A 12,927-nucleotide genomic window follows, 5' to 3' on the forward strand; every position below is an offset into this window, starting at 1 on the left:
CCACTATAAACTCAGGCCGGTTGCATCACTACTTTCCATGAGGAATTTAAGGGGTGTGACTGCATCCTTTCCAACCCTGCATTCCACATGTGACAAAACTGATCCAGCTGTTTGTCTGAAAGAAATTCCTTGCTGTCCTGAGAAATTAAAAAGCAAGTGGATATCCGTCCTCCAGGGGCATGCTTCCAGCTGGGACCTGGTACAGGCGCTTGTGAAACAGACAGAGCCATGAGGAGCATCTGCTTTTGAATTCTTACCTCGCCACAGGGGGGTTAGCCCCAGCTTGCCTTTTGTAATGACAGATTCGGGATGGAGGGTGCCTGCTTGGCCCAAAGCTCTGGAGAAGTGTTCATCCACTACTGACCCAATGTCTCCCTGGAAATAAGTGAAAAGGACACAGCGAGAGTTAAGGTACTCCATCTCAGCAGGCTGGTCTTTCTCCTCTTCCTCTTCCTCTTCCTCCTCCTCCTCCTCCTCCTCCTCGTGTTTGCTGGGAAGGGTGACTTCGAGAGAGTCCTGCATCTTGCTGTGTACCGCTAACTTCTTCTGGGATGGAGTAAACAAAACACATTATCAAAGACAGTTTGTTTAAAAAAAAAAGCATCAACTAGTTAACTTTTTTACTTAAAAAAAAAGCATCTAAATATTAACATATGTTTGCAAACCGATGCTCCTTCATCTGTTTTACCCCATATTTGCTCCATCTTTCCCCTCCCCAAACCGCACTTCTCCTTCCCACACAATGAAAAAAAATGTCTGTGATTCCAAATTTGCCTCATATGAAAAAAAGCCCATTGTGGAATGTTGTATTTTCTGAGTGTGTGTGCAGGTTTCTTATTTGAAAGCACACATGTATCAAAAGGAGAATGAATTCTTAAATAAGTGGCAGAGCCCTTGTAGTGTTTCTTTCTCTGTTCTATCTACTTGCAGCAACATTACAGTGTAGAATGGGGTTGGGGCTGGGGAAGGGAGAGAAGACCAAAGTGTTTGGGAGAGAGGTAGGGAAGAGAGCTTTTCATAAATGAAATAAACAAAAATGAAATCAGGAATATAACATCTTATGAAAGGAGTTGGCAGATGCGCCAAACTTATTTCTCAAAAATCAAGCTGAAATGACAAAATAAGTCTGTGTGAAGATCCATTTTGCATGGAACATATTTTTCAGATGTTCCACTCACCACCATTATCATACAGGAAGAGAAAGAATGCTATCTTCTACTAAAAATAATACAGATACTTGCAATGACTAATTTTTCATTAAAATGAAAAAAACATTTACTACCTTCAAGTTTATGAAAGTATAATCATGACTATAATAATCCAAAGCCCAAACCACACTTACTGCCATTGATTCTATTGCAATTCAGAGTGGCCTACAGGGAAGAAAGAGTAGACTCTCCTTAGCACACAGTCTCATCTTTCTCCCACGGACCAGCAGATTTAAACTCCTCGCCTTGCTGTTATCAGCCAGACACACAACCCACTATGCGTGCAGGGCTTCTGAGTTCTATGCATGCTGACCCTACATAGGATTTCTGAGGCTGTCATTTTTACTTGATCAGACAGCCTCATCTTTCTCCCTCAGAGTTACTGGTGGTTTCAAACTGCGCTGACCTTGTGGCTCACAGTCCAATGTATTAACATGCTGTAAAATCTTTAGCCCCAAATTATAAAGACATCATTTAATAAATTAAACCATTTTCACTCTAGCAGTAAATATCTTGCTTTGTGTGAAATGAGTTCCATCATGTTCAAAAATATTATGAGCTAATAACTACTGTTGAAGGGCTGTTATTTATAAATATACATATTGATTTTCATATAAGAGGTGTCATTATGATAATCACTTGTTGATGAGTACATTATTCATCCCTTGAGAAAATATACCTTGCTGATGAAATGAGGTTATGATGACTCTTTGGTTACATTTCTCATAACTTGCATAGATATGGAAATGTTTATATTTAATGTAGTAAAAACATTATGATAATATATAACCCAACTCACTGCCAGTAAGTCATTTTCAACTCATAGAGACCATATAGGACAGAGTAGAACTGCTCCTTAGAGTTCGCAAGACTGTACATCTTTAATGGAGCAGACAGCTTGATCTTTCTCTCTTGGAGCACTGGTGGGCTTGAAGCATTGACCTTGAAGTTATCAGCCTATCATTTAACCCATTGCACTACCAGGACCCCTTCCTGTAACATTGTTTACATAGAACATGAGAGGTTGGACTAAGTGACCCCTAAAGTGAGATCTAAATTCTAAGTGAATATTATATTTATAATCATAGAATTATTTATCTCTGTGTATATGTGCTTACCCAAAGTATACACAACTTTAAGCACATGCACACCCTTTCTGTCAAACATTATGAGCCACTGGAGAGACCCACTGTTTTATATAAAGAGAAAATTAATACTAGTCTACAGACTGCCCACAAGTGTTCATTATGATCTATGAAGCGTTCCTTCTAGTGCAGCTCAACATCACTTTCTGAGAGTTGGAGTTTGCATCTCATTGTTTCATTTCTTTAATTTCAATTAACACACATATTTTAAATGATTCGTCTTGGCCATGCTAATTATCCAAACAAAGGGTTATTTTTAAACCCAAATTAGTAGTAGCTAATTCTTTGATGAAATAAAATTAAGGAGAATGATATTATATAAATATTTTAAAATTATAAACTCTGACACAAGTATGTCAAATAGAATTCTGATCAATAATTTTAATATCTTAAGTTTTTGGTTGATACCACTTAGTTTCTAAACACTCAATCTATTTAAGATTACCTAAAAATATCCCATTGCTTAAATTACAAAACACTATTCCAGTTATAAGCCAGGACTACATAATTATTAGCATGATCAAAGATAGATTTATTCCTCCATATATAAAAATCAAACAATGACATGCACATGTCCCTTAATGATTAATGGTCCTTTCTTTTTCTAAGAGTCTTAGAAAGCATATCTCAGGATAAGCTAACTTTCTTTAGCAAGAAAAATTCTAAATTATGTTTTTGCTGTTAAGTTAATTCTCATGATAGAACTAAACACAGAATTTATCAAATTCTATTACATCAATAAACCCAGTGCTGTCGAGCCAATTCTAGTGCACAGTTGTCCATACCGGACAGAGTAGAACTGCCCTGTGCATTTCTGAGACTGTAATTTCTTTTCCAAGAGTAGAAAAGTCTCGCCTTTCTCCTGAGGAGCAGCTGGTGGCTTTGAACTGCCCACCTTGAGATTAGCAGCCCATTGCATAGTTACTATGGTTCTAGGGATCCTTAAGATTATGCAGTACTTCTGAAAGATATGTAGTTGTGTGTTATGCTTTTTCTGTTGATTGATTGGTCGGATACCAAGATATTAAATAAAACACACATTTTTAATGGGAAAGAAGTGAGTAAGATCTGCTTGACAATAGCCGTCATTAGCTTATTTCCTAAAAATCAACACTGGGTCAATGGATCATGCACATGTTGGTATTTATTACCCATATACATAATAGATATAAGCATATATTTATGTAAGCACAAATCAATTCTCTGTCTTTTTTTGGTAAACTAATTAAAGAATCTTTGGTTGCATACTGGTTGAGCTTGGCTGCTAACCCAGAGGTCAGGAATTCAAGCCCTGCCAATGGCTCAAAGACCTGGAGACCGTCTCCATCAAGTTCATAGCCAAAAAAGCCCTCTGGCCAGTTCTGCTCTGGGACATGCAGCCACTATGAGTTGGCACCGATGGGCACCCACCAACAATAACTCCTGCACACTTCTGCCATGTTGTTGTTGGTATTTGGTCCTTGGGGATACTAGATAATATTCAAAACACTTAGATCGAAACTCAAGTCATCAGAACCTATCATTCCCCACATCAAGAATAAATTATAATCTACTTCATAGTTTATTAAGATCCAAATTGATTTCATAAAACTATTCATAGCTGCTAGAAAAGTTCTTGCTTTCCTTAAGAAACATAGAAGGATTTTTAGCAAGAAATGCACTTATTAAAGGGGACGTCAAAGGCTAGAAGTTTATTTCTTCAATGTGCATTAACTGGTTCTTCCCTATATCATCAGAGTAATGGCAACTTTTCCCCAGGTAAAAAAGACCCTTGGGTAAGGTGAAGTAATGAACTAGTTAATAGACACAATGCTCAAAGCTAACTCACGAAGAGGTTAAAGCATCAATGTGAAGGAGGGTCAGTCGGCAGTGCAGTCTATACCCAACCTCCTCAAAGCCTGCCATAAGGCAGAACAGAAACAAACTGTACCAGGAATGTGCAAGGGGAAGGATGTGTCTGACAAGAGAAAGACTTCCACGTCAGGAGCCAAATACCACTAACTCCCCAAGGCTTAAGCTTACAAAATGCCAAATGATTACTGTGCATATGTGGAAACTTTTCCCTTAAAAAAAGAAAGGAGAAATTTAATGAATCATTGGCTATTGTTTTCTTGGTTTTTTGTTGTTGTTTTTTTCCTTCAATTTCTCCTATGTTCTCCCAATGCAGTGGTTCTTTTTCGTTTTTGTGTTTTTTAAAAAAGGAAAATGCATTATTAGAGTCTTTAAGAAAGCACTGCTAGCCCAGGAAAAATCATTTAGAACTATAAAGTTCATTAAGGAAAACCACTGTCCTTTCATCATAGTTTTCTTTAGTTGGATGCCATTTATTTTTTAAACTAGCTAAGAGAGAGATGAAGTTTTAGTACTTAGCCTATTTGGATGGCTAACCTGTGTCAGAGGAGTTATGTTATAGACTTTTTATATGTTTTATTTCACTTAATTCACACACACAGTCACAAATTGTCAGAATAATTATTCCTGATTTATATATGAAAACATTTATTTACTTATTTACTTGATCGACTAGTAAAATAACAGCGGTTGAATTTCGAATTTATTTCAGTCTGACTAGATGGTAGGTGCCAAGAAATCAGACTAAAGGAAAATGTAAATGATTTTTGTGCTAATTATATAAATAAACGTAAGCCCACAGTCAGCATGGCATTTCATACTAACTAAAGACCATCTAAATGTATCTATATAACAGTATATTTAGAGATATAAACAAAGTACAGGGATGAGTATAAAGCAAAACAGTACTATTAAAATGTATGCACATCTGGACAAAGCCGAAATTCTATTTTACAAAAAGCATTATTCCTTGGCAAGCCAGATACAGAGAACAACTGCCTACAAATTTTCTGGAAATCCTTTTTAGGAAATGTGAGCAGAGCCAATTTGCGAGACACTGTTAGTCACACCTCAAGATCGTGTGTGTGTGTGTGTGTGTGTGTGTGTGTGTGTGTTTTAAAAGTAGAGAAGAGCAAACCAAAAATAATATTATTTAATAGATGAGCTATTTTGAGTACACTCACTTCTAAATGATTTCTATCATTAAATCAAACTCACCCCCTTGAAGAATGACAGTTTTCTAGTTTGAGAACATTCAAAAAAAATGTGCCACAGGCTTAAAGGCAATTTCAAAATTTGCATTCCCTAAATGTTTCAAGCAATGATCACATCATTTGGGAATGTGTTCATCTCTCAAAACTGACTCCTTTGAATGAAACCACAGTTTCCAAAGGGTACATTGTTGGTTTGTTAGCATCATCTTATTATGAGACTTAAGGTATGATTCCATTTAAAATGGTTTTATATTACTGATCCATTCATAAGCTAGAGGCTATTTCCTATTTTATGTCAATAATTATATGAAGGGGGAAACAAAAATGAAGGGCACAGTCTTTCTCTAAACTCAAGCTGTTCATAATTAGTAAAGTGAGCATTGTGAGTGAGATGCTAAATAAGACCTCAGAGTTACGGTTATCCATTTAATCAGATCATTTTTCCAAAGAGCTAATATCCTAAAATCCAAAGTATGAAGAAAGGAAGGTAGCAGTTGGTAAATGACTAACTGTTTCCTCGTTTCTAAGGAAGCCCAGACGGGAAGGTAACACAGTAGAAAGAAGTAGAATGGGAGAAAATGTTGGGCCAGAACTAGTTCCATCAGTTTGGACAAGTCCCTGAAACTTCCGGCCCTAGACTTACTCTTCTAGCAGATGAAGAATCTGGACTTATCTCAGAGATATCTTCCATCGCCTCATCCTAATCAGCAGCATACTGGACCTCCAGGTACACTCACGCATAATTCCATTTCTTCCATTAGCGGCCTCTACCATTTTGCAGAAAATTAGCCCCAAATATACTACAGACCACTGAAGACAGGGGTCATCTAGCCCAATTCTTCAGAATTACTTATAGTCCTTCCTTTTTCTATCTTCAAATTCACTTGAAGGCTACATTCATAAAAAGCCAAATCACACTTCCTTAGGGGGACAATGGGATGGTCCCTCACTTGGACCCCACCGTGCGCTCCCAATGACAAGAGCTTTAGAATACTAAAATGACACAATTTAAATGGAAAGAGCACCTGTTTGGGTCATTCTTTTTCTCTCTCTTTTAAAATAGGCGATAAGGCGGGTAGGGGTTGAGGAATTCAGTAAGCCATCTTAAGGCCACATGTCTAAATTGATAGCATAAATCTGGTCTCCACTTAAATATCTGTAGCTATGAGATTTATGAGTTATCTATCATCAGCTAATGGTTCAGGTCCCTGCTAAAATCAGTTGTCATGTGTCCACCTCAGCCCATGGCATCTCCTGATGTGTGAGAGAGTGGGACTAGGCCCCCTGGGGTTTTCAAAAGCTGGTTTCACAGATGCAAACCTCAAACTTCCAGGCAGCAAATGCTTTTGCTAACCATTTGTACCATGCAGAGACTCCCAGGTCACTCTTGGGATCCTCCTAAACAAGCAGTCAGTATAGGAAAGCAGCCATTTAAAGAGGCGAGTTTGGAAAAACACAGAACAGAGTTCATCCCAACATTATTCCCTTCCCTGTCTCAACTTGAGCCTACAATTCCATGAATCAGAGCTTCGTGGAATTCTGTTTCTTGATAGAAAATGGCTTCCTGAAGATAATACCTTAAAGCAGTTTCTATTACCTCATGTAATAGTTCTGCAGTTTCTTTTAAGTTAGCTAGAAAGGGGACCTATGGGAAGGGGAGACAAGTTACACATCCGGGCTTTAGAAATGGATCGTCACCTAACTCATAAGTGTCCTTTGGGACCTTCCTTAGACATCAGATACATATTTTCAATTTTCTCAATGAAAATTCCCTCGGCACAGATGTTGCCCCAGGAGGTCAGTTCAGTGGCCTCCTTCAGTGGCCTCAAGAAGCACTGTGCTTGAAGACCAGGCTCTGTGCTCCCAACAACCTCATTTCCCTTGGTATAGGCCGATTTTCAACCTGTGTGTTATGAGATTTTATGAAGGACTAGGGAGTTCGTGAGAGATTTCTAGCTTTCCAGGCAGCAAACCCAGATGTGATTCCCAGCCAATAGCCACCATCTCAGTCAGTGGAAATGTGCCTATCTAAGGGGAGTGGGGGAAGCCTGGTGATCTACTTCTGAACATTAGCCCATGAAAATCCCTGTGGAAAAAAACACTCTGATCCCAATTCATCATGGACATAGACCAGCACAGCACGGGGCTGTGTTTGCGTCCTTTGTGCTCTGAATCCTCGTGAGGCAGGAGGCAAATAGACAGCAGCAGTAGCTCAGATCAACAGTAGGAGTACTCATCCATGGGCTTCACCCTAGTAACCTTCCCTTGAGTATCCAAAATGTGTCTCCTTGTCCCTGTTAGGGATCTTGATGTATGTATCTTATGGATTTCATACCTGCCTTTACCATAAGTATTATCATCTCCATTCTGATGGACAAGCAGAGACAACAGTTTAGTTGGGGAATTTTAAGACTTCTTTTCCCTCGATCTTAGAATGTTCGGTCTGGAAGCATGAAACTCCAGGGGCACATTTCGCTTCTAAGTCCTTTCCGTCAAGTTAATTTGTGTAGTGAAGAATTATAGGAGCTGCTTTTTCTCAAAGAAGTCCCGTATGAATTCTTATAAATCCACTTAAGTCTTTGCTTACAGTTGCAAGAATATTAAATCCTCTGTCTTAATTAATTTGACGGTCTATTCAAACTATTTAGGATAATATTGTATGCTTTTCTCTTAATCAATCTAAACATATGTTGGAGTCCCAATGATATATGAGGCACTGAAAGCTGACTGCTAAAACTACTTCCTGTATTTTATTTTAAAAATAATAGATGAGCATTTGCTAAATGGATATTCTGCCTCATCAACAAAGGATGCAACATGGATAGCAAAAGTCATTAGCATAATGTAAATGCTTGCAGAAGGCCTTTGGAATGCCTAAACTTAAAAAAGTACACAACCAAGGACTTGGAAAGAATTTCAAGTTTCAAGGCCAAAGCATCTACTGCACATTAATCTTCTTTATCAAAGAAGTTGATTTGAAACATTAAAGTAAAAAATAAGCTATTGTGCAATATCAGAGAAAAGCTTAGGAGACTCTTTGGCATGGTGGAAAGATGCTACCCTGGGGACCCAGAGACCTGTGATCCCGATATGGGCACCAATTTACTTTGGCATCTGTAGCCACACTTTTCAGAACATCCATTTTTTTCCCCTCATATGCATAAGGAAGGGTTAAAATATGTCTTCTCAGGGATTTGGCCTGACAAACAGAATCTCTAAGCAGTTTTATGACCTAACCCATGGGGCAGAGACCAGAGAAAGAGTTTGAAACAAAACTTCTTCACAAATGTATAACTGGAAAACTGCCTTCCAATGGGGCTTTAATGACGTTAAGTGTAAGCATGCATGTAGAATCTCCCCGCTGCCACCCTTGAAGAGAGCAAAGAGAGTGAAAGTTTTAGCTTGTCTGCTGTTGATATCACCTATGCACACTTAGAAAATTGGCTACAGTGTTTTGCTTTCACTGTCTCATTTATAAACCATACAAGTGTGAAAGCTTCGCTGTGTCTGCCTCACGGTATCATTATGAACATGGGGGCAATTTGCACAACAGAATATTTTTAAAATTAGAATCTGCTGGATACAAACAGAGAATCCATGAGTTTGTTTTAGTTCCTAAATTGCTCCTGACACATATTTTAAAATGTTCTGTTGGTTTCTACATTCTCCTAGAATATAAGTGCATTCCTTTCTGCAGACATTCTCCACTGCCATTGCACACTGAGAGTGAGAGAAAGAGAGAGAGAGAGCAAGAGCGAGAGCGAGAGCCTGTCAGGGATGGCAGTGGTGGGATCTTAGTCGAGTTTTGAAGGAGATGCTGCTGCCTGGGATATTAAAACTATAAAGATATGGTGGACACTTGGAACAAGGAGCTAAGCACCCCTTCAGAATCTTAAGACCATGCTCTCTGAAACACCTTGTGAGATTTATGCACTGCTGTACAATTTCTAGTACCATAATTAACAACAGAGACTAAAATATTTACCTGACACATTCACAGATTCCCTGGACTCAGGTAGCCTCCTGTATGCATAAATGACACATCCCTAAGGCAAACTGATACCTATGCAATTTACTGTGCTTTTAAGGCACTTCACCTTATACCCATCTTGCATCTGTTTCAATGGAAAACTAAACCAAAAATGTCCCATGTACATGTGGGCGTTTAGGGAAAAAGTTGAGAGTATGGATGGAGTTTCCATTTTTTCAGAAAAAAATTGCAAACTATATGACAGTATAAAGAGCAAAACAGATTTATATTGGAAATCCATCATAATGCACAATTAGGATAGACTAATTCATAAGTGCTTCAGGACTATACAAGGTGGGGGAAGCAATCAGCTGAAAGACAAAATGCTAAAATTGAATATAGGAGTTACCCAAAACTTTAATATTCATTTCTTGTAGCATTTTATAAATGCCTACTAAACTGTGTTGAAAACGCTGTCACTTTTTGCTTCTTTCCTTGCCCCTTCTGCCACACACAAACAAATTTTCAAATGCAACAACAGTTATAACTCTTGGCTGTTTTTTTCCCTTTCTCTCAGGCACACTGCTATTAGGGGTTACTTCCCATGTACGGAGAAAACAATCTTTATGGATAATAATGATAAAACCTTGTGGAATGCAACAACAACCAAAATATGTATTCTCAAATGACTGCATTAGGGCCAAGTGAATATTAGTCCTACTTCACCCACGCATTGCATTAGTCTAAAAATGCTGTCAGCCTGATAAGAATTTCCTGATTTACTCTTTTCCAATAGAAAATATAGGTCATCAAATAAACTCTTGACAGTAAAAGAACAGTAGTTACACGATGAAGTTTTTTATCATTTTGATAGCCAGATATAGTTTCTTTCCTAAACACACACACACAGAGAGAGAGAGAGAGAGAGAGAGAGAGAGAGAGAGAGAGACAGAGACAGAGAGACAAAGAGACAGAGACAGAGAATAATATCAGATAAGCCATTTTAGTATAAGCAACATGAAAATTTCCAAACAAACTTCTCAACTAATTTCTTGTGGTCCACTCAACCTAGCAACTACTTCTTGCATGAGATCTACAGAAGCCCACAGGGGAGCAGAAGTTGATTAAAGCTAATATCCTTGTGGACAATTCAGGTTACTTTTCTTAAGGGTTTTTTTTTTTTTAGTTCATTTTTTTAAAGTTGATTTTTTTCAAAAATTCATTTTTCAGCTTTTTGGTTATTCTAATAAAAGAATGCAATTTAGGAACCAGATTTTAAGACTTTGGCAACAGTTTGATAAAGGATTGGGGTGCTGTCTTATTGAGAACTGAAGTTAATGGTTGCTCATTTAAATTTTTTCTGAATTTTATTTTCTAGTTCACGAAGTATCACACGAATACCTCATCACAGACTCACATTTTAATGGAAGTATATGCCGCTCAGAAAATAACCCAGCTCTTGACACTAGTTCAAGTTATCTCTAAAGCAAAAAGAAGGACTTTTCTGAGTGGTTTTGTAAGGTTGGAGCGCTGCTTGTCCACATTCCAGCAGATAATTGAAGGCTTCTACAGTTTCTGAAGGAGCCTTTGTTAACACAGTGGTGAAGTGTTCAAATGTTAACCAAAAGGCCCACGACTGCTCTGCGGAAAGAAGATGTGGCAGTCTGCTTCTGTCAAGGTTCTATTAAAGCCTTGGAAATGCTGTGGCATAGCTGTACTCTGTCCTATGATTGAGAATCTACCAAAGGGCAACATCTGGTGCTTCTGCATAGTCTCTGGCACAGAGAAAAGGGAGAAAGGAGTGGTTCATCTCAGATGCAGCATTTAGAAAACCCACAGAACTGATACCCCGGATCAATTTGTCTCACTTCCGTGTCTTGTACCTAGATGACTTTCACCATTGTTTTTAAGTCTTTTAAATTTGAAGTCCAAGAAAAGCAGAGAACATCACCAACGTGTTAGTCTGGATTCCTGCCTATAAATCTTTTTTTTTTTTTAATGCTTCTCTTCTTCACCCTCCCCAAACGTGATTTTACGTTGAAATGCAGAAGTTGCTGGAGATTATATGCAGATAAATAAGAAGTCATAGTGAGAGAGAGGAACTCCTTCCTCTTTTTACCTAACTAGCCCTGATCAATCTCTGGGGCATGTACCCTTGCAGAATCAGCTGAATTTCGCAGCCTCTAAATTGTAAACAAACCTTGAGAGTCATTTTCAAAGAGTAGGGTTGTAAACCTAGCCCATTGAAAGAGGTAGAAGAAATATAGGAATTACAAGTTCAGATAAATTAAAGGGCCAAACCCATAAAAATCACAATAAAGCTGACCATTCCTAACTAAAAAATAGGTAAGTCATTCATTTCTGTGGATGCTAATTTCTTAACTTTACCCAGTTCCTATAAACGAGTCTCCATTTCAGAGCGTATAAACTGTGGTTGTGAAGTCCAAATCAATCCACGATGCTTGGCAGAGCCTGTGGACCCCCTTCTGGAACAGGCCCTTGCCACATATGCACATCTGTGATTTATGAAGACCTATTTAGCCTGGACATCCTTCCCTTGTGGATAAGGGGTACCGAGGACATCCAATGACAAATCCCCCAAAACTCTACTCACTCTTCTAAACTAACTATATGATCTAAATAACATGATCACCCCCATTTCTGCTTCCCTTCTCCCCCCAACATTCTCATGGACTCTTGACATGTAAATGACTTGGCTTCCACACTTTCCAAAGATTGCCTCTTTGCTGGGGAGAGGGGGCGCGGAGGAGGGTGGTGGTGGCAGACACACTTTCAACAAACTGATCATTTACTCTAAAAAAACTGATGATGGAATTAGATGGCTGACGAACTGTAGGATCCATGTCAGCCCGCTAAAATCCCACTCTAGGGGGAATCGGACTTTGGGGGAAGTTCTAGTCACATCATGTCCCAGAAAGGTTTTCTTAAGATCATTACCCAAGTCGCCGCTCATCCTGAGGCATACACACTTCCTTGCCTTTCTCACGAAACCCGTGAACACGCTACCTTTCCCCAGGAAACAAAGTAATTGGTTGAAAGGTCGTTTACTCACATAGTCCTAAGACAGGTGCCCTTGGTGACCTTCAGACAACTGAGCCCTAAAGCTAGGTGGCCAGGAGGACCGACCTCTGGCTTCTGGGACAGCAGGTCCCTGAAGCCCTCAGTCAGGTACTCCCTCCCGAGGAATCCCCACCCAGCCAGTCGGGCCGCTGAGCCTCTCCCACCGGGTCCGCCGCCTGCCCGCAGTCTCAGCGCATCTTCGCAGCCACCCTTCCGGCTGGGCACCGCGGGAGCCGCAGACCGATACTCTGGGTGCCCCCGGCCCCCGCCCCCGGCAGGCTGCCCGGCCGGTGACTCACCTGCTGGCCAGGTTGGGGCACCGGATGGTAGTAGGCTGTGGGGCAGGTTGCAGCTGCCACGGGGTTGGCCAGGTACTGGGACACTCCATACGGCTGGGGGTGATGCATCACCTCCGCACAACTCATGGCAGCCGGGACGGCCGCGGGCCCCGAGCTGCG

At 39.7% G+C, this 12,927-nt stretch overlaps 1 protein-coding gene across 1 annotated transcript in view; it reads right to left on the minus strand.

Moving 5' to 3' along the window:
• Window positions 1-12,894, minus strand: part of VGLL3 (vestigial like family member 3) — a 70,039-nt gene extending 57,145 nt beyond the window's left edge. The window contains exons 1-2 of the mRNA XM_045286270.1: window positions 12,769-12,894; window positions 258-546 (exon numbers count right to left, since the gene is read on the minus strand). Coding sequence (XP_045142205.1) covers window positions 258-546; window positions 12,769-12,894 — 415 coding nt within the window. The remainder of the gene's footprint in view (window positions 1-257; window positions 547-12,768) is intronic.
• Between the last annotated feature and the right edge of the window lie 33 nt (window positions 12,895-12,927).

Source organism: Echinops telfairi, unplaced genomic scaffold, assembly GCF_000313985.2.
Source record: "Echinops telfairi isolate 266 unplaced genomic scaffold, ASM31398v2 ScPeMD7_6;HRSCAF=24_1, whole genome shotgun sequence".
NCBI classification, from domain to species: domain Eukaryota; kingdom Metazoa; phylum Chordata; class Mammalia; order Afrosoricida; family Tenrecidae; genus Echinops; species Echinops telfairi.